Source organism: Elaeis guineensis, chromosome 13, assembly GCF_000442705.2.
Source record: "Elaeis guineensis isolate ETL-2024a chromosome 13, EG11, whole genome shotgun sequence".
Classification (NCBI taxonomy): domain Eukaryota; kingdom Viridiplantae; phylum Streptophyta; class Magnoliopsida; order Arecales; family Arecaceae; genus Elaeis; species Elaeis guineensis.
Window position 1 is genome coordinate 5,362,610 of NC_026005.2, and position 23,540 is coordinate 5,386,149.

The 23,540-nt window shown below is 37.7% G+C and overlaps 2 protein-coding genes across 2 annotated transcripts; one reads left to right on the forward strand and one right to left on the reverse strand.

Moving 5' to 3' along the window:
* Positions 1-579: 579 nt before the first annotated feature.
* Positions 580-1,014, reverse strand: LOC105056847 (uncharacterized). The gene has a single exon (XM_010939182.1). The coding sequence runs from the start codon at positions 1,012-1,014 to the stop codon at positions 580-582; it is 435 nt and encodes a 144-aa protein (XP_010937484.1).
* A 13,228-nt stretch (positions 1,015-14,242) lies between these two features.
* On the forward strand, positions 14,243-22,005 carry LOC105056775 (lanC-like protein GCL1). The gene is made up of 5 exons (XM_010939078.4): positions 14,243-14,613; positions 14,724-14,908; positions 15,202-15,313; positions 18,888-19,358; positions 21,468-22,005. Exons 1-5 carry the CDS (start codon positions 14,479-14,481, stop codon positions 21,807-21,809), a joined length of 1,245 nt encoding a protein of 414 aa, XP_010937380.1. The 5' UTR covers positions 14,243-14,478; the 3' UTR covers positions 21,810-22,005.
* The last annotated feature ends 1,535 nt before the right edge of the window (positions 22,006-23,540 follow it).

Sequence of the window (23,540 nt, forward strand, 5' to 3'; positions counted from 1 at the left end):
GCTTATGTTTTAGGAAGCCCCATGCTTGATTTTTGTCTTTGATATCCATTAATCTATTGAGATATTCTTCAGGTTATTAATAATCATCAATGATTCTCTAACCATTGGATTATCAACATCAACTAGTATCAATAAGCCGAGGGTGCTGGCTAGTGCAGTTCGTAAAGTCTTCAGGGGTTGGTATCAAAGATCTGGGTTCAAGTCAGGATTTATCTCATCATAGTTCTCAATAATAATGATGCTTCAAACTATTCTCAATTTACTGCAATATGAAAAGTGCTAAAATAACACACAATTCTCACTGTGTTACACAACTGATGTCTGACTTCCTCTTTAGACCTATCATGCATTGACAGAATTCTCTGTTAGCTAGCACCACTCTTGAGATGCTCATCAGATTATTCTGCCAACACAAACTTTTATAGTAATTTTTTCACCATACTCTCATTATATTTCCACACTTATGCTTGCAAGAACAAGTTAAATTTCTAACCAGGACCTATAACGTCAAAGAGAATCTACTAAGTTAGCACACTGCTCTACTCTTTGCTTAGTCATCTCATATGCCACTGCTACTGATCACTGGATCGACGACCTTTCGACTTTAGCCCCACAGCTTCTGGTCCTTCCAATCTTTGGGGTATATGAGCCATGGGAAGCCCTGTATTGGAAGCTCTTCCTTGCTATATCTCTCATCGTGCCAACCAAAGAAAGCTCTGGATTGAGCCTGATTGTCCTGTTGAACTGCTTACAGAGAGCCATATGGGACTCCAATGCTTCTTCCATCGCCATTGATGGAACTTTCTTCCTTTTTTCCTTCACTGCCTCTGCACAGAGCCCACAGATCCAATTGCCGCAATGGAATTCTCGGACACGGCAAATGTAGGTTGGGGTGCAATCCTCTGACATTCCACAGCAGTGACACTCCACCCTCTCCACTTCATTGACTTTTGCAGGCTGGTTCAAGTCATCTTTGATCTTATCAGACCAAGTCCAAAAATTGGAGAAGACCATAGTGAAGTTAGTAAAAGATAGCCAAGAAAACAACAAAGAGGAGTAAATTAAACCTCAGCTATGTATGAAGCTAAGATTAACTCAAGAAGTTTGGGGTTATAATAATTGTCGCAACATCGTATATAAGGGCAATTGCACATCAGCCCCTTGACTGATCAGAACTTAGTAGAATACATACGTCCGGAATACTATCTAATTATATTACACCTATACATCATAACAATTATTATATACAAACCACTGAAGCTGGAGAATTTAATCAATTCATATTTTCCAACAAAAATAATTTGTTTTTTCAGTTTTTGTATAGATTATTAGGAGCTTGATGAGTTTGACAGCCATATATAATGAAATCAATAAACCCAACTAGCGTTAATCTGATATGAAAATAATAATTCTTCTAGGACAGCTTCTTTTTAAAAAGAAAAAATTAAACTTCTAACTCAAAGCTTTAAAGCATGTAAAGATCTAATTCTAAAAATTATACTTCTATAGAAATGTTATAATGGTCATGCATTCTATTTTTGCCAATTTTACGTAGAAAGCTAGATACAAAATGCTCTTGCCATAACTTGCATCTAAGCCCAGATTGGTCAGGTGGCTAGCCTCGGGGCCAAACATGTTGCACCACAAAATTAGAACCTTAAAGAAACCAAGTGAGGGTGCCAACGGTTTGGACCATGCAAAAGGGTCTACCCGTAGCCAAAAAAAGAACACAATATTTTTTTTTTCCTTTTTAATTGAAACTTAGGCGAATAATCATTGACAATTTCATTAAGAGAATAAATTGGTATGTCCAAAGGGCCTAGAAGGTCAGAGTTAAGAGAGCACCTAAGCATGCTAGTATACTAGAATTGTTAGTGGCATAGATGTTGCTTATCATGAAAGGATTAATTACCATAACATTGATGATAAGTAATATGATAATTACCTTGGATATTGGAAGGAGGTGTATCTCTTCTTTAGTTATTGGTGTAGATTCCATCATTTCTATGGTCCCTTAACACAACTGAATGCTCCTGGCTGATATGAACATAGTGTTGCATCCAAACCCTTTTTATAGACATGGTCCATCATGTGGGCGCCCAAGGGGGACGAATCTTGGCGTTGGTGGGAGATGCAGTACAAACAAAAGTAAGGTAAGTTGAACGGAGTCTTAATAGATTTCTTTAACATCAAATACAATAAGCTTCTTTTCCACGTGAGAAGTTCTTTTCTTCAGAGTGAGGAAATGATAGAGATTGTGCAGTTAGAGTACTTTGGTCTCTTCATTTAATGTTGATGTTGCAAGTAGGACTGTGAGAGGGCGTGTAGGGTATGATAAAGGGAAAGCACCAACCTCCCTCCCATCGTATTTGAAGGCCTCGCAGCCATCTCAATTTATGAAAGCTATCAAATATTATATTTGTTGTGATCATCACTCGTGATTAATCACGAGCAATGATGTATCTTACATTTGGAGATAGTAGCAGAAACTTTTCCATTGCAGTGATAAATGATGATAGTTCAAGTGGCTAATCACAGGACTATATACCAAGGAGTTGTCTCAATTCTTCTCCCTTGCAGGAGATGCAGTTTCTTCAGCCTCCCATACTAGGACTTCAATTGGTAAACTGGTTTCTTTATCTCACAAAAATAACTGAAAATTCTAATGACATTAATTATATACAAATTTCACCTTCAGAAGTCCTTATGTACATGATGAGTTAAAAAAGATACTGTCACAAAATCAAAATTATCATTGTCGCAAGTCATGGTGGGACAACGAAGAAGGTTGCCGTAATTAATTTATAAAGAATTAAGTGAATTGTGCATATATCATAATTTGCTCAAGGTTTTGGGCTATCAACTCATGGTTTGGAAATTTAAACCTGACCTATTTCATTAACATGAAAGCAAATCTATCAGTAGAGATATATATATATTTTTTAAAGACTGATTTATCAGTCGGGATATAAAATATCATTAGACCAGGAATGTTGCGTGCCCTTATATATGTCACAGCCTAATGGTACATCTTGTAATGGGAACACCCCAATCATGGGTGCAAATCCTCTGTGGTACTCAAAAAGTACCGTAAGGTGCTATGCATGGTTGGACGTCGTCCATTTAAAGATAGATGGCTGTGCATACTCACGCGTGCGTGTTAAAAAAATTAAAAAAAAAAGAATATATAAATCTCGGGGATATTTGGACAGTTTGAACATTTGTTCATTTTATGATGGACGGCATCTAACCATAAACATCACTCTGTGGTACTTTTTAGGTACTATAGAGAATCCCGTTCTCCCAATCACCGAGCTGTTTGAAGCATAATGCGGAAGAGGTACACGTGGAATCATAGTTCCTAAACCCAAATTGGAGACCAACATAGTAAACCTAAAAATTATATAATTTAACTAATTGAATTAAGTGTACATAATAATTGATACAGTTTCTATTTTAAATTACATCAACATATATGTATATTTCATTTTCTATCTAAAAAAGAATTAAATATTTTATGGAAATAATTGATTATGAAATACATATTTTGATGAAGCTTTCGAGTTTGATTTCCTTAAAAGGTATAGTTTTATTGCAGAGAAGTTAAGATAGCATCCATCGAAGAAAACATTTGTCCATCACATGTGCATGGACTGCATGGCTGCCTCAATGCCTATTTGAACTAGCTTCACCTAACAATGTATTCATTCACCCTTTTTTCTGAATTCTTTGGTTGCCGGGATTGTAACGTTGGTGGTCTGGGATTAGACGAGAGCGTTTTCAGAACAAAAAAAAAAAAGGTGGTGAAGGACTGAGTATGGGCTTTAAAGCTGGTCAACATTCTGCTGAAACAGTACTAGGCTCGGACCGTCATGGTTGGTAGTAATTTGGCCGACCGTGAAAGCCTAACTCATAGTCTTTGGCCCCTTTCTTCTTACCTTTCTATTCTCTTATCCTCCTCTTTTCTCTCTTAGCCCAGTCTTTTCTTCTCATCTGTTCTTATCTGGGCTCTTGCTCTCTCACGTCCACCTCCATATTTTCTGCCGTACTTCTTCAATTCCCATCTTATGCCCTACAATACCGCGTGCACCACGTCACCTCAAACCACACCAATCATGTGCCTTTCCTCCTTCTTGTAGGCCCCAATTATCTTGCGCTCATCTTGGTGGTTGGCCCACGAGAAGGAGATACAGTGATTAGCATGACGCATTGCTACGATGGTACATGCGGTATGGAGTATAATTTTTCAGAAAATGTTTTTTTTTTTTTTTTTTTGGTGGGTGTCATTGATGCGAGCGAAATATAGAATTGAGGGACTGATCAGGCCTAGGAGACAGTGCTCCTTCATTGAAGTGCCATGTGCTCATTTGCCCTCGAGCTTTCCTTCAAATTTAGGGTGACAGGAGATCCATCGATGTGCTTAATGACCTTTGAATTTCTTCTGTCGCCCTTGCTCTTCGGCTGCTTATCATCACCTATGGAGCATATGGGAGTCCATGACTTAGATCTCCGATGGAGCGAGGACATGGGATCGAGAGCTCATCGAGGTGTGCTTTGGTGACAAACTTAGCTCACTGATCCGCTCTATGCCAATTCCTTTGGTTAATTATCCTAACAAATCAGTGTAGGATAGAACCAAGTCACAGAGAGTGAAAGTTGTGTTGCGGTCATGGGTCAAGAAGTCGAATGGATCAGATGGTTGGGTTGATTTTACATCCGCATATGTGAGGTATTATCTACTTTGGCTTATAATCATTTTTAGACTTCAGTGGGTTTTAGGCTTCAGTGAGCCTTAATCATTTAGACCTTACGGTTTTGTCTTTTAAAAGACGTCTCATATGAGAGAAAAGATTTCAATCCATATAAACTATACTTCTTTTTGACTTATAATCGATGTGGAACTAAAGATGTCCTCTCTACACCACAATACAGCTTCCTCAGTCAAGAAGGAGTATGTGTGAGCAGGAGGTGATCCCATAGATGACGCCAATGTTGCGGTCATGGATCAAGGTATCGAATGGCTCGGATATGAAGTTGACTCTGCATCCTCATACATGAAGTATTGTCCCCTTTGACTCATGATCATCTTTAGGCTTTAGTGGACTTTGGTCATTTAGAGCCTTACAGCCCATATAAGCCATACTTCTTCTTACACTCATAATTGATGTGGAAGTAAAGATGTCCTTTCTATACTACAACAGGTTGGTGAGCTTTATTTTCTTCTCAAGGGGTGGCCGATGCGACCATGAGACCTAGGCTGGGTGTGGAGATTATGGGTTCACTTTAGAGTGATCCTATTCATCTAGAAGATGGCATGGACTTGGTTGCCTTGTAGGAGTTTCTTGCACTATCATGGTGTAGCTGTTCCCCAATACTGAGCAGTACAGAGATGTGGAAGAGAGATTAATCATGTTATCTTATGATGCTCGAGAGCTTCACCTACATAGGGTCAATATTTTAGTTGGTTGGCACTCATCACCCCATCTTGGGACAGGAAGAGCTTCATTTCGTTCATTAATCAGGACAGTCAAGTTGGGGCTGTGCGGAAGGTGCTGGTTTCTTTCCTTTCTATATTGGTTATTATATTTGGGCAGCTAGGAACAGGAGGATCTTTGATAGCACCTATAACAGTCTTTTTGGGACTATAATGAGAGCCATGGTTGATGCCACTAACTTCATGAGGGCTAGAGATTTGAAAGGATCTTTAATAGTTAAGGAAATCTGAGGTCTTATTATTGTAGTTTCTGCATCTCAGATATATTTCTCATGGGAACCCCCATTCTTAGTTTTCTCAAAATTAACTTTGATAGCAGCGTGAAGGATAATGGGCAATGCTGTAGAGTCGGTTTTGTGATCCATAGCAAGAGATATTTTGTTATTGCAGTTAGTGGGTCCTCTCTTTGGCTTATTAGTGCCTCAGGCTCAGTTGAGGGCAGCATGGGAGGGCTTTGTTTTTACCATTTCCACCCTGCAAGATAATAGAGTCATTCTGAAAGAGAATTCCAAGACAATAATTTCATGGTTGTTTATTGAGTCTGAGATAGCTCCTTGAGAGCCATCTTCCCATGCTAGCTGATGTTCGGAGACTCATCGCATGATGCTTCTGCTGCTTCCAGATCAGACACATCAATAGGGAGTGAGATGATAGTGCTATTGGTTGGATGGCCAAACTGGTACTGTGGTATGGGCACCTGTAGCTGAGATGAGACTCATGTCGTCTCCACGACTTCATTTTATCTAATGCCTATGGTTGTATTTATACAAGAATTTTTTATATGTAATCGGTTTCAACAACAAAAAAAAAAAAAAAAAAATTTCTAATGGAAAAATAGATGGTGGTTTTTTTTTTTTTTTTTCTTTTTCCATTTTTCCACGAACCTAATTACGTCTGGCCACTTTCCAAGCGGCTCACCAAGCGGCCCGTATATGCATTCTCTTTGTACGGTTTTCTTTATTTTTTTTAATGATGTTATATGGTTTCCCTAACACATCGAATAATTTATGTTTTCTGAAGTATATATATATATAGAGAGAGAGAGAGAGAGGAGTCCTAGCACCAGACTCAACGGTATCAAGTTTCAGGTATGTACGTAGTTCTTTCCCCACTTTCTAGTCTCTGCTTTTAAAATTTTATTATGCTATCAGATTTTTCCTAATTGATTTATCATGTCTTTCTTCCAACTTTTCTTTTGCTGCAGATGGTCCAGACTCCAGGCTTCAAAATCACAACCATATCCCTTCTCCATGTGAGCCCACAAGACCCAATAATACTTCTCTTCTGTGTTACTTATTGGTTATTATATTGTTATGATTTTTTTATCTTTTCCATTTTTATCTTTTTCTTTTTTTTTTCCCTTGTACAATAAATTTCGCACTAGTGCTCTTTATGATTGTAATTATGATATGGTTATCACTACAGAAAGATGTTCTTGAGTCTCCACATAAAGAAACATTCTGTCAATTAACCTAGTGTTCATATGCATGCAAGTCAGTTATACCTTATATGGAGTTTATGAATGGATAGGATTTAATCTGGAAACCCTCCAATAGACGACATGAAGTCGCTTATACTTTTTCCATGAGAGATTGTAACTAAGTCAGCTGATAATTGCCTGCACTTGGAAAAACATATTATAATATCTAATTTGAAAAAAATAATATGTCATAATTTTTTGGAGTGGTGCAGATAAGAATATTGTGAGACATATGAACAACTAGCAAAGCTGAAAATCTTGTCCATGATAGAAGGCCACAAGAGCTTATGATGGAATCGACATTTTTGTGGCTCCTGTGGATGATAGGACATAGGAGAGGAAGGCCAATATGTGCACAGAATGGTTAAGATTATGTGAAAACAATTATATATGGAGAAGCTAGCAAATGGTAATTATGTACATGATACATAACAAAAAAAAGGGCTAATTAGCATCTATTTTTAAAATATTATTTATTACTTTTCTTTTGTTTCATTTAATTGTCAATATTATAAGTTTAATGGGTTCTTAAATAATAATAATATTTTATTACATAAGATTCCAGAGAACATTTTGAGAATAATACGATAAGATTTGAGTAGTCCCTGGATCAACATGTCATGTTATGTGGTGGTGGCAAGGTTCCCTTTGGAAATTTATTAAGATATTAATCAATTCTTGTATCCGGAGATCCGTGAAAAAACTTTTCTTCTCCGTTATCAGCTAACTCTTTTGTCTAATTCTACAACTTAATTATTTTCTATGGATATTTTAGGCTTTTCTATAAGGATGCCACTCCTTTTTAGTTATCATTATGTGTTTTGGAAATTGAACAGGATAAATTCTTGAATATTTCAAAAAAAAGACATCTGTAAAGAAAAGGAATAGTTGGACTTCTTAATTAAGGGAGATTTTTTATAAAAAATTATATAATAAAAATTATATCTAAGTCTTTGTATGCCTCACGATAAATATCAAAATTTAACAATATATCTCGTATGGAAGGGATCATTGCATGGTGCATGCACACTAATTTCATCAGGTATATAAGAATGTCACACTAATTACATAGAATTAAGGAGATAGGATTTATTTTTGGATAAATTATGTTTCTAATTCTTAAACTATATCAGATTTTTTTAAATAGTCTCTAAACTACAAAAATCTAAACTTTAGTCTCTGAACTTTCTGAACTGTTTTAATGTTGCTCTTCGCCCATTTTCGATATCTTTTTCGCACCGGTTTACTTCTTTCGCCTTGAATCGATATTTATATGATTTTTATTTTGAATAGTTGACACAAGTGCGCTTACGTTTTTTTTATTTCTCATCTTTATTCTCTGAAATGTCAATTTAAATATATGAGTGAAATCCTATCCCCCCAATCCCCTCTTCTCCTCTCAGTCTAGTTATCATATTTGAATCTCTAGACCGAGAGGAGAATAGAAAGGATTGGGGAGATAGGATTTTACTTATATATTTAAATCGGCATTTTAGAGGATGAAGATGAGAAATAGGAAAAACGTAAGCGTGTCTATACTAACTATGCAAAATAAAAATCATGTAAGCATCGATTCAGGGTGAAAAAAATAAATAGGTGAGAGAAAGTCATCAAAAATCGATGAAGGATAATATTAAAATAGTTTAAAAAGTTTGAAGATTAAAATTTAGATTTTTTTAGTTTAGAAATTATTTAAAAAAATTTGATATAATTTAAGAACTAGAGACATAGTTTATCTTAAAAATAACTTATATTTTTACCTATCTTATTGGTTTATTGGCTTCTTCCCGAGAACCGGCCAAGATAGGTACTGTTAACTTCTTTCCAAATTTTTGATCCGGATTTAAGAAGAATTCCATATATCCTACTTCATCAGATATTCAGAATGATCAGATCAATCATATAGAATTAATAGGACATATCTGTTCTGACTAGGGGAAGCTAATGCCGATCTTTCCTATCCTGTATCCATCCTTGCCTTCACGGCCTGATTCCACCGAAATTGGATCGCTGCCCAAATAATAAAGGATGATACCATCCAAGCAAGTAGGTGATGTTCAAATATCAAAATTAGAAACGCCACTCTTTAATTCATCAGTAAAAAAATAACAGAATTAACGTTGGGGTAATCTAAAATTATAGAAAATTATTAGGACGGAATTCAACTTTCCATGATGACTAGAATCTAGAGTTATATTCTCAAATTACCTTAAATATGCTGCCAAATTGTAGATATATAAGAGGAGAAATATATACACACGCACGCGCACACACACATACATATATATATATATATATATATATTATTTTTTTTTTTTTTTATATATATATATATATATATATATATACACACATAAATGATATACATGCACACATGCATGTGCATGAACACGCATGCATACACACACACACACATACATACATACATACATACATACATGCGTGTTCATGCACATGCATGTGTGCATGTATATCATTTATGTATATATATATATATATGTGTGTGTGCGCGCGCGCGCGCACGTGTTCATGCACATGCATGTGTGCATGTATATTATTTATGTATATATATATATATATATATATATATATGCACGTGCATGTATAACATTTATGTATATGATGCATGTATATTGCATAGCAAAGATAGGTAAAATTTTCTTTTAGTTTGTTTTATGGAGTATGCAGATTCCTATCTCTCAAAACTTTGATTAACCATAAGCCTACAACCAAAAGACGATTTTGGAATGGAATCTTCAATACCTTTCTTCTCAATAATTACATCTAGCTGGCGTTTTGATCTTAAAGGTGGCATTCTACACCTAGGCACAATGCCCACACAAGTGTCATTGTCACAATACCATATCCAACTTAGGCAACCCAAATTTCTTAGTCTTAAAATCTAAGCCTGTGCATCAAATATTCATAAAGACTAAGAACTATAGATTAACATTTTCAGTAAATGAAGGTGCGAGAGCTCGTGCTAGCATGTGCTGACAATTATGCATCATAAGAGACATTTGGATACTTATAAAAAAGAGCTATATAACCCAATCCAGCTATCCTATTCTAGTGTGGTCCTCAGTTGTCGTCAATAGTTTTCAAAATAGATTTGGCCATAGCTTACGTGGATTGGAGGATATTATAGTGTGGTTCTTTTGAGATTGATCACGAGTTAATTGTAATATTTGTTATTAGTTTTGATTAGATTTAGAATATTTACTTGACGAGGACATCAAAATTTAAATGAGAGGAAAAAATGAATGCCCATGTTGGCATGCGTTCAGTCCAACTAGTTATGTGCTAGGAAGATATAAGGTATTTTTATAGGACAAAAAAGATTCAATTAATACCTTTTATCTAGTTTTTTTAAAAAAGATCTTGAATTGTTACAGAAGGAGTTCAGCTTCACTAAATTTTGTTCAGAACAAAAAGGACATAAACAAAGTGGCCCTAGGATGCAGCAGCATCAAACATGGTGTTCATTTGAATCATGGTCATCAATGAATCATGCAATGACCTGTGATTGAGCGGACCCTACACTATACCCGGGCAGCGGTATTTGATGAACGGGACCTCCACATTCATCGGCCATCGTGTGTGATTTGCCAATGGCCATGATTCAAGATTGGCTCTCCAATTCAACCCTGAATTGCAGAGGATCCACACTCACTAACAAAAGCATTCAAACTTGAGAAAATTACCTCAAAATTGTCAGGTAGCGCAGGCAATGGGCTGGGCTGGGTTTAGGTGAGTCAACCTAAACCGATAACATTTGCAACTTTGGTTACGTCAACATCTAATTAAAACTCTCTGACCCATGTTCACCCATGAGTGAACTCTCGTAACCCATCCCAACCCAACCAATTCATGACCTACAATACTTTGCATGGCTCAGCCTTTTCCTATTTGCTTGAAGTGACCAGCCCAAGTTAATGGTAAATTATGGTGCAATAGAGAAGAGATTCCAATATTCAATTCAATTGACTAAAAACAATCTACCATTTCAAGAACCTAAACCCACAATTATTACTTTGAACTCTATATAATGTTAAGTTTATCAAGGTTCATAGACCTCATGTAACAAATTAAACCCTCTCACAGAACATATTTGATGAAGTGTTAATCAACTAATTCACTTGTACATTTATGTCTCTTTTAAGGAATTGTCCTTCTAAAGTGTAGCTTTGTAATTCCATCATATGTATTTTGTTGACTCATAATATTCTTTTTCCTCGTTGATCATGAAATCTTTTTATTTCCTTTGTAGTTTATTTTCTTGTTTTTATATATGCTGAGCTACTGCATAAAGAATGAAATGATGATGATCACACAAACTTCATACTTATGGCCCATCTATTTTGCATCAATCCTTATGCGACAGGTTAGCCAACAAATTATGCCTTTGGTAGGGAGAGTCATCCAGGCACAAGGCTTTGTCACACCATTAACCCTGCCTTCTCTTTAGCATGCTGCTCAAAGGCTCATTCGTTGCTATAGAATTAACAAAGCTAACTTGTTGTGGACCACATTGGACTCTTCTCTCCATTAACACTGATTGCAAGGGTGTCACCTCGGCCACATTTCTCTCTCCCTTGTAGAAAAAACGTGTTGATGTTACCCGGCCTTTAGTAGCTGAATTAACCTACTCATCTTCAATCCTTGCCTGTAGCCTATCGGTCATGACTACTTGGTTTGGTACTCCACATTGTTCACGTGGTTCCTCTACCAATGTTGCTACCAATCCTTGTCAATTTCCTTATCTTTTGCTCTTTTCTTTATAAAAAAAATAGAAGTTGGATATTTTCACTCTCATTCCTCTCAAAAAAGAATATGATGCTGCGCATTTTATTAAGAAATTACAGGAGTATGGTGAATGCTAAAAAAGAATTTAAGAACAATCCTCTTCTGGTCCCTGTCATTGCTGCAAGGTCATATAATTACAAAAGATTTGTGCCCAGATCCACCCAAAACACTCACCTCTGCTCTTTTTAGGCTCATATGCTATGAGAAGCTCTACGGGTGTAAGCAAACATTTAAGGTGCATTTAGTTCATTATCAGAATCAGAATGGGATTGGATTAGAAGAAAAATCAGAATAAATATATTACTCGGTGCATTGAGCTTGTGATTGGAATTGGAATAGAAGTTGGATATTAAAAAAGATTTCAGATTGAATTTTGAAGAATTGAAATATTCTCATTCCTTCGTAAAATTGAAATGAGAATGAGACTTTCTCAACCAAACATCTAAGATAAAAATTACTCATTTGCATTTCTATTTCAAAATCTAACTTTCTTCAACCAAATATGTCTTTGATATAATCCAATGAGCAGCACACTTGACCAACTTACCTAGTATCATAGCATTCCTTTTTCTTTATAGGTGGCAATGGGTCAGTATTGTTGGGTCCAATTAAGATTAAATCAAAAAAAAAATTATCAATGTATTCCTAACCTATTTCCTATAGGAATAAGAGATATGTTTATATTTGACTTATTTATTCCTTCTAGATTTTCAAAGTCTGAGCTTGTCCAATGATCCAATTAATTTTTTTTTTTTTTTTTTTTTGGGCTGCATTAGATGGTGCTCAGCTGCCAAGTGGCCTCAATTATATCTCCTACGAGGAAGAGCCCTCCAAAGGTCAAAACACTGTTGGAGCACATAGAGATATAAACCTTTCCGTACATATCCCAGCTGGTAGCAAACCAATTAAAATAAATTGAAAGAGGAAATTTATGATTAAGCATCCTAATAAAGTGAAGGAGAGAAGTACAAAAAAGAAAGAAAAGAAATACAAAGTTGGGCATTGGAAGAGGAATGTTGGACATAACCCTTTCTAATTTATTTTTATAATTTTGTTATTCATGAGCTTTATAACATGTCCACTCCCCCAAGCCATGACATGCCCAATCCATCAGCACAATACAAAATAACAATGATAAAATGATAATAAAATAATAATAATTTAAAATCCAAAGTTGGATTTCAATGGTAACCTGTATCTTGCTCTCTTCTTTATTTTCTGTATATGTTATACACATTATCTTGTCAATTCACAAATTCAGCTAGATAACAAATATTTCAAAACCTTATTACACCCATCTACTTATGGAAAGCGGTAGCTTATTTAGCTACTAAATTAGCTTCTTTAACTACATGCTGTAGCTACGACTGCAAGCAAATTGGGTTAGATAGAGGATGGATGCAACCCAAATATTCTCATATATTCGAATCGGATCGCAAAATTGGAACAAAAACTAATACAATCCTATTCAAGTTGGATCAAATCAGGTTAAGATATTAATATTATTAATCTATCAAATTTTTTCGGTCAGATCTTATCAACGACAATCCTAATACAAATGACATGAATATATGTATAAATTGATTACCTGATTATTATATAATATAATAATAATAACAATGTCTATATATTATCAAAAATATATTTTAATTAATAATTGCATATTAGCAATAACAAATTATTGTCTAACCATATGAGAAAAAAAATTTATTTCCTTACATTCAAAGGGGAATCTAAAATCTATATTATATTAGTCCGCTAAAGTTAGTTGCGGATCAAATTAGATTCGGATTGGGAACTTAACGATCCAAAAATCCAATCTATATTGGAAGGCAATCATGCTTTTGAATCCAACACAAATAATTTCGGTTCGGATTGAAAAGATTAGTTTTAAATTTATCATAGGTTGTGAGTGGGTGAATTCAATCCGATCACAGCTCTAGCCAATCATCATCTTTCATCAAGAAAAGGATGTTCGGTAGTGGTTGCCCTATATCGGCATCTAGAGTTTCTCATACATAGAGAGAGAAATTAGCCAATTGATTGGTAGCCAATTTAGGCGGTGATTTTACCATCTCCCACATGGATCCACTTCAGTTGCAATTCGCTGATTGATCGACTGGGGATTGCATATATACGGGGTAGGCCCACGTTTTGATATATCTACCTGTTATTTCTTTTTCTAGGAAGTTGCATTCCTTCTCTTTGTTTTATCAAAAATAGAAAAAGAAAAAAAAAAGGTTTTTGAAAAAAAAAAGCATAGATGCAATAGATTTTCCTCTGAGAGAGAGAGAGAGAGATGCCATGGTTGATACTTGATACTTTTTTTTTTGGTTGATACTTAACACTTGACAAGTAATGCCAGCAGCCTCTCCAAGTTCAGGAGGTACCCCCACCGCAAAAGTTCAGACCAAGATTACATATAAGATTTTAAGATAACAAGAAAAATCGGCAATCCAAACGGCGTGGCGACGGCTAAGACGCCCGTCGTGGCAACGCTCCTGACCAGCGGCAATACATGATGCCACGTACGTAGATCCTCGTGTCGCTGCTCCAGGACCTTTCACTGTACCCGCGGCGCTCCTTGCTGGGTAGTTGTGCCAACCCCATACAGCCTATAAAACGCCCCGCGCATCTGATCCCCTCCGCCTCCTTCCATTGCTCCGCGAGATAAAGAAGCAAAGAGAACGAGATCGCCATGTCGTCGCCGACGGTATCGGAGATGGAACACGACGAGGCTGTCCTCCGGCGAATGGAATCCCTCCACGTGGCAGTCGACCTCCTTCCCTCCTCCGAGGCCTTCCTCAAGGCGGCCATTTCTCTCAAGGACCAGGTCTGTCATGATACATATTTTTTTTTCTTTACCGATATTACCCTCGTCGGAATCTTTTAATCACCCTCCGGCTGTCCGCTTATATACGGGACTGTCTCGGTGTGCCGCAGGTGTTGGAGGCCACGTGGAAGGGATCAGGAGGCGGACGGTGCATCGATCCGACGGCGTACGTGGGCCTTCTCGGTACGGCCATCACGTGCCTGAGGGCGTACGAGGTGACGGGTAGCCCCGCGGATCTCCGGCTCGCTGCCGAGATCGTAGATACGTGTACAGCCGCCGCTCGGAGCTACAGAAGGTAATCATGCTCGTCTCACCGGCCATTCGGCGGACGTAGTTTTAACGCACGGGGGGTAGTGTTCCTTGCCTGGACTAGCATACCCGACCGTATGATATGATCTGAACCGTCAGATTAAAGAGAAATTTATGGGACCGTCATGATTTCCGCTAGCTCACCTCCTCAGAAATATCTATGAATCTTACTAGGCCATGAATATGTATTTCTCATGAATTAGTAATTTGGACGGTTGAGATTGCTCCTCTTTTTCTGATATTAGGACAAGTGAATAAATGGCGACGCGTAAATTGCAGGCGCGTGACATTCTTGTGCGGGAGGGCCGGAGTGTATGTGCTTGGGGCCGTGGCAGCTAACTACGGAGAAGACACGCAGCGCCGGAAGCTCTTTCTAGACCTTTTCCTTGAGGTACTTTTTATTCTTATTGCTCTTTTGTTTTTTTAATTTTTCATCGAACTTCAATTTTTGAGCTATGCTAATCTTTGGAAACCCAAGTAAAAAATTGTGCTCTTCTAGAGAATGGATCCGATTTGCACTGTAAAGTGATGCGGATTGCTCGATTCATGTTATATAGAATGCATCGTTGTTGATAGCCATTCATCTCTTGATGGTAGTCATCACAGTATTTGCAATGCAAAATCTAAGTTATTCCTCCAACAATAAATATCGGAAAGAGTGGCCACCATGTTTTTTTTTAGCTACTTGGAGTATCAATCCATTATAGGATGCTAAAGGAACGTTCCTTGAGCATATTACTTTCAAACGGTTGATGGAGAATATTTTGTATTTTCGTGTCTTGGTGGGGTAAAAGGGGAAGTCATGCAACGGATCTTAGTTAAATTATTCTGTCTTAGATGATGAGGAACGATGAATAAGAAAATCTAAGATTAGAAAAAGAAGAAAAATATAAAATACTGGTTCGGTGGAGACCGCAGAGAAAGGAAAGCTCACCTAATTGGGTTAAAGATATTTCTTTGAGATGGTTAGATATCATTCACTTATCGCTCAGCTGGGAGTTGTTCTTTCTGCTCTAATTTTCTTAAATACTCATTTCCATCAATTTCCATTCCAACCTATCAACTTCACAGGAACTACTGTTACCAGCTTAACATTATTTATAGGCCTGATCCATGAATAAGAAACTTTTGAAGTGATAGGAAAGGCTGGCAAAAAAAAATAAAATTAGCTATCTGTTGTAGTCATGGGTCAAAAGGTCGAATAGTTCAGATGGTTAGTTTATATCTCTGTCTCCGCATACGTAAGATATTGTCTGCTTTGACTAATGACCATCTTTTAAGCTTCGGTGGACCATAGACTTCAATGGACTTTGATCATTTAGAACCTCACGATTTTGTCCTTTAAAAGACGCCTCACATTGGGAGAGAAGATTTCTCTTAACTCATAATCGATATGGGACTAAAGAAGCCATCTCTACATCACAATGCAGTCCTCCAGTCAAGAGAGAGTTAAGAGAGAGTATGTGAGAGAAAGTATGTGTGGATAGGAGGCAATCCCACAGACGGCGTCAATATTGTGGTCATGGTTCAAAAAATCGAATGGCTCAGATGGATGGCTTATATCTCCGTCTCCGCATACGTGAGGTATTGTCCGCTTTGATTTATGATCATTTTTAGGTTTCGGTGGATATTAGGCTTCAATGGGTCTTTGACTTCAATGGATCTTGATCATTTAGAACGTCACGATTTTGTCCTTTAAAAGATATCTCATGTTAAAGAGAAAAGATTTCAATCCATATAAGCTATATTTTTTTTTGACTCAGTCAACCGTTGTGGGACTAAAAAAATTCTCTCTATACCATAATACTATCCATTCTTAATTTACTATCCGGCAATCAGAGAAAATATTAGAGAAACTACGCACAATTGCCGTGGACTTCCCTACTCGTATGTTTGCACCTTAGGTAAGAGCGATGTTATGAGATATTGGTCATTAAAATTGTTTGGTTCACAATGAGTGCTGGTTGACAATGGATGTTCAAGCGCTTACCTCCATGCCAATGTTTTTTTTATCAGAAAAACCAAATTTGCTGGATATAAAAATCTCTAGCCATGGGTGAGGGAGTCAAATTACCCATCTTTTATTTTGGATATCATATCCCGAATAGAAGTTTATGAGAACAATGAACAGCCTAATTTGTTGGTCAACCTCTTCTGTAACAAATCACTGCCTCTTCATTTCGTTTATGGGATCATAATCGTAATTGCAATATTTTCTGCATCATTAAAAAATTCTCAAATTTTTCTTGAATTTTTCTTTCACCAAATGATTCTCAATAGAAAAAATCAACTATTCTTGTATTATACACAATTTTTTGATTTACCCATGAATTAATTATTCATCACTAATTTAAATATTATAAATTAAAGATACCACGTAGCATTGCTACTAGTGATGTTTTTTTCTATCATTTGTTACTTTTGTCTCCCTCACACTTATTTTTAGTCAATAAATTGATATGGACTGGTGGTCCCTTCTCTGGACCCTAAAATTTCCTGCTGTTCATGGCCGAGGGATTCTTCGCCCACCTCCAGTGCTGCCGGGATTCCAAATGTGCGGCCCTAATTTTTCTCATGTGAGTCACGGGACACTGCGATGCTGGTATTAATGCATGCCCCCCCGTGCGACCCACCCTAATGCATCGGTCCTGGAATATATATGGTCGTCCTCTCTCGTCCGGTCCATTCACTCTGGCTTTCACCCTTTCATTAGTGTTCTTTGAAATATCTTGTACATTGACGTGCGTTGGTCCTCACCGCAACCACAACATTGATTAGAGATGAACAAGTATGTGGACAAAGAGTTGCTGTATTTGTTCTAGTGGGGAGGATGAAAGAGCCGTATCATCTTAATATAAATACATCTAATAAAATATAAAAATAAAATATCACGAAGAATAGAATGAATCGAATCAAAAATCTCAAATTTGTCCGCAAAGATAACCCAATACGTCGCCCTATTTGCCTCCTAGAGGCATGTTGTTTGACTTGACAATATGTTTCATCTTTTTCTTATTCATATTATTTTTTTATTTCTCTCAAAAATGGGCATGCAATATAAATATTTGTTCCCAACATAAATATTTTATCTTATGTTTGTTAAGATAAAATTTTTGGTAGTTATACTAAGTAACCTTGGCCTGTGCGCTCTTTCTATCATTAGGAAAAACATTAGGGTTGCAGTTGTTCTCTATACAAGGCCTAAAACAAACTTCTATGGGTTATGATTGGTTAGGTTGATGAGCTACTTATGTTTTGGTTGGAATGGACTAGTTTGTTAGTCCGGTTACCGCCAGTTGGTTCCACAACAAGCAGTCTAATGCTAATAGCCAGAATGGACTATTTGGTGAAAGCTTTTGGATCAGACCAGGGTATTTGACAAGTCAGAATCTATGGAATTAGTTGTTTTCCGTGGAATAATCTTAGCAACGTATATATGGATATTGTGTGCTCACCTGGATGGTGATGGATTTGGACCACTGGAAATCTATACTGATGAAGACTTCAGGATCACGCATGCTACAAGAGCAACGGTGTGAAAAGTGTCTTCTTCATGTACAACTCAATGGAGATCTCAAAAATATCTGTCGAATTCAACCAACAATTTGGACATGTTAAGGTCCCAACCAACTACAATCCAATCAATAGAGCATGCAAGAATAGTCTAAGCCTGCTTGAATTAATCAGTCCACTCACATCCAAACCTTGATGCAAATGCTTAACTCAATTGAGCAAAGGTGAGGTCAAGTTAGACCAGACTTTCGATTGGTTCGAGTTTGGAATGCTGGTAGCAAATAGCTGTGGTCTAGGGTTGAGTCATGTAACAAAAGCCTCTACTCCGATCCAAAACAACACGAGTGATGATTTTATTCAGGACTTAGTAGAGTGATTAGAAGTCATAATAATTTGCAATCTCAGATCTCTCTTCTTATTCCCTAACATTATTTTGGTTTTCTTGGGACCAGGTGGCCCAGGAGAGAGCCCTTCCGATCGGACCGGAGGAGGGCGGACTCGGCATGCCCTACGAGCTCCTCCATGGCCGGGCCGGCTTCCTCTACGCGGCGCTTTTCATCAACAAGCACCTCGGACCGGGTTCAATCCCGGCTGAGCTCCTGGACCCGGTCGTGGAGGCGGTTTTGGCTGGCGGCCGAGCAGGGGCCTCGGACAACCCGGACTGCCCCCTGATGTACCGGTGGCATGGAACCCGCTTCTGGGGCGCGGCCCATGGTCTGGCTGGGATCCTCCACGTACTGCTCCACTTCCGGCTTAATGGATCGGACCGGGAGGACGTGAGAAAAACCGTGAGGTATATGGTCCAGAACCGGTTCGGACACAGTGGAAACTATCCTTCGAGCGAGGGCAATCCCAGGGATAAGCTGGTGCAATGGTCCCATGGTGCTGGTGGTGTGGCTATCATGCTTTGCAAGGCTGCTCAGGTTACAATCCTTGCTTCCCTTTATGGCTTTCTTTATATTTGTTTGGTTGTTTATATTTAGTTATGCTGCTTTTGAACAACCAAATATTCCGGCCTCGTTTGTTTTGGGAATAGAATTATACTGGGATAGTGGAAAAAGGAGGAATAAATCTTCTACCATTTTCTCAAGGTGATGCTTTGTGGTCCAATGCTATTCCCACCGGATTCATGGGAGGGAAGCTCTCATGGTTGTTCTGGACCATGCTGGGCCTAATACAGATATAAATATGGGAAATTCAATTCCCAATCCCACAATTTCAAAAGGATTATCATAATTGGAGGATTATCCAAATATTCCCCTGATGATTCAAGCTTTCTTTCGTTTTCTTTTCTAAATTAGGATGGGAAAAACTTTGGACACGACAGGATGATGGAGAGACTGGAACCAAGGTCATTTTCATAACGGGACATGAAGGATGGTTGGAATAAAGCCTGGCCCATGCCCTACTTGACTTGGATATTTTGAGCATAGTTCTTAACTCAATTTTCATTGTCAGACCTGTGTGTTGTCCAGAGGACTTAATTTTCAAGGGAGTTAGGTATGGATCTTATAGAAGCGGACCACTATGATAAACCTTAGAAGGATGTAATCAAAACCCTGCAAAGAGTACATTGCTCATTGCTCAAACCTCTTTGACAGGACTAAAATGTAACCTATAAAATCTAAATAAGGCGTCCGACCGACCTTGACATAAAATATAAATGAATCATTTTCAAGCTTGCATAGGAAAAGTAAAACCATAGAATCGAGATTATTTTAAGTGGGATCTAGGTCAAGTGATCATGACCTAACTTGACTTTTCTTCAGCTACAATGGAACCATCCAATGACTTCTTGGGCACTTCATAGAAATCTAGGTTTTTCCATTGGTACACAGAATCTTTTTTACGTAGATATAGAGATTTTAGACATGAAGCTCTAGGACATCCATGACTTTGTTAGCTGAAGCCGCTTGCTAGCTAAAATAAACCATATATTCTAGAAACACATGAAGTCCTCTGCAATCCATCATCCGCCGTTTTTTTTCTTTTTTTTTCTTCGGGGAGAATAAGCTGCTCATGGTTGTACCACTTTTCCCCTCGGCGCAGCAGCTTGGTTTACCGTCCCATAGAAATATGGCCAATTTGTTTAAAACTTTGGGCACGCCATATCCTGGTAAATCTGATGTCGTACACCTCTTGAATTGCCTAACTATGGGATTCAGGGAACTTGGCCGTAAAGTTTGTAATGCCTCATTGTCTCCGCAAATACCGTCTACCCTTAAAGCTACAAAACAAGTATACTACAAAACAATTCTACGCTCACAATTCCACGCTCACGGAAACAAAAAAAAATTTAGTAAATTTTTTTAAAAAATTACAGATGGATAACCACATCATTCTAATATAAGTATAATTTAATAAATCAAAATATAAAATATCATATAAAATCTCTGGATAGTCGTTATCTTGACACTAAATCTAGTCTCTGATATGGTCGGCAATAAAGGAAGCAACCCTATCCAGAATACTTTTCATCTTCTGAAGTACGTGCTGAATAGAAGTCGCAGTAAAATGACAAAAGGACTTCTAGATGTTACGAAGTAGCAGATGAATTTTTAGATACTTCGTCTCATCCTGAACCTAGCCGATGACTATGGTTAAGTCATCTTCAACAAAGATCTTCTCCATCCACGGCTTTTGTTGTGCATAAATGATGCCAATCTAAACGGCATGGAGCTTCACTTCGAAAATAGATGGCTCAAAAAGAGATGAGCCTCCAGTAGCCAACAGTCTGGCATCGGGGTCCCAGATGATATAGTCCACATTACCTCTACCATTTCTATCATTAAAGTTGATCTCGACAAATCTTGAGAGAGGAGGCTCCAAGAAAATCAAAAAAACCTTCTAGATTGCTGCATGTGCAGCGAGAGAGTTCCAGAAATTTTTTATTTTTCCAGTAACAGCGGTGGAAGTATCACTTAATAGAATTAGTCAACTACTTGAGAAAGGAGCGACTATTCAATTGCATGAAGTTAGACCTATTTTTAACTCAAATACTAAGACTTCCAACGACTGCATTTTAACTGCAGGTGTTCCCTGATGAGCGGGAGTTTCGTGATGCAGCCATTGAAGCAGGGGAAGTGGTGTGGAAAAGAGGGTCTAATCAGAAAGTTGGGCTTGCCGACGGCATCGCTGGAAATGCCTACGCTTTCCTGTCGTTGTACCAGCTAACAAAGGAGAAGGTATACTTGGAGAGGGCTGAAGCATTTGCCGGCTCTTTGTATCACAATGCTTTCAAGCTTGTAGCCCGTGATCAAGTCAATGGTGGTGAGAATACTTACTCTTTGTTCCAGGGTCTGGCAGGTGTGGCTTGCCTCTGGTTCGACTTGATGACACCAGAGAGTGCTAGTTTTCCAGGATTTGAGCTATGATAGCATATGTAGGGAGCTTACATTGTATATATTTCTATAATTAGCGTATAATGTGGAGGCATATGCAAATTGTCAATGCAACATCTTGACAAGCTCATTTCCATGGTCCATGGTCTTGTTTAGTTCAACGACCATAAAAAAAGGAAAAAAGAAGAAAAATTGCCGCATGTGGTTTATTTTAGTTCCTTTTGCCTTTATATCAGCTATATCATTTTTACAAACGTAAATTGGTATTGCATCAGCAAATTGGATAGATAAGTTTGGTTAGAGGTAAACCAAATCATTTGCATAGCTGACCATACTCGGATTATCTCAATAGGTCTATGGATCTATATTCTCTAATCTGAAAAATCGCCATCCCATAGCCCCACCAATTCTTTAGGTCCAATCATTCTCCCCATGTGCTATTGGGCATAATTTGTGGAGATTAGGATATAACTCCTATTATTTTAGAGTAAGAGGTGGATGAATGAGGTGGTTAAGAAAAAAATGTTAGCCAGGGTTGGGATTGGTAACATACTTAGAAACTAATTTGGGAGTAACCTACTCTAAATTTCTAGTCTAAACATAATGGGAGTCGTGTCAAGTTGGATATACATTGTCGACTTCTTTTTAGCAATAACATTGATTAGTTAACTGTAATGAAATCAAAGTTTAGATTTGTGGGAGCGTTTGAGTTTGAATCCCCCCAAGAAAATTGGGGGGCATGTTATCCATTGTTAAACTTTTCTAAATTAGCTTAACTTTCTGGGCTTAACTATCATAGAATCAATGTGTGTAGGTTTGCGGGAGGCTTTCTTGGCTCACCAACTTACGTCCGGCTTAATTGGCCATTGTTAATTTAGGAACTCACCTTTTTTTTTTTCTTTATGTATATAGTTTGGCACATGCGCAGGAGGATAAAATCATATCTGAGGGGTGTTTAGTTCGCAATCGAAAATAGAATGGGAATGAAAATCGGAATAGTTTGGAATCGAAATTGAAATGGCCAAATTCTCCGAAGTGTTTGGTCCATGATCAGAATCGGAATCGAAATTGAAATGAAAATTTGAATCTATAAAGAAGAGTAGGGATTGAGTTTTATATAAATTGAGCCATTTCCATTCCACCCTGAAATCAGAATCGAAATGGGATCCTCCCAACCAAACGGTTGAAATGGGAGTTACCTATTCCGATTTCGATTCCAAATCTCCACCCCCTCAAACCAAACACCTCCTGAATTATATTACATAAGCTATTAATCTACATCTAATTTAATTTTAATTTATTTGTTAGCTAGAAAACAAAATAGTTCTGTTAGCCATATACTCCGCCATTCAGGCTTACATATATCCTTTAAATACCCAATAAGCTCTCAAGCATCAAGTGAACTTTGGAACTAATCGTATCTTCTCCGGACTGTATCCCTCTCTTCTGATCCGGACACATGGCTCTGGAAGTGGAATACTAACGGCATTTATCAAGTCAGAACTGGCTACAACTTTTTCACTCTTGGTGGAGTAATCTCTCGCGTCGATAAAGCCTTCTAAAAATTTTCTATTCTTGAGAAGGCCAAATTCTTCTTCTAGCTCTGCTACCATGATAGAATATTGACGAAGGAGAATCTGATTAAAAGAGGTGTTAACATCGCCGGAGGGTGCCCCTTTTATGGCGAACAAAGTGAATCCCTGAACCACCTCATGCTACCGTGCGAATTCTCCAAAGCATATTGGTCCATTGTTCTATCCAATC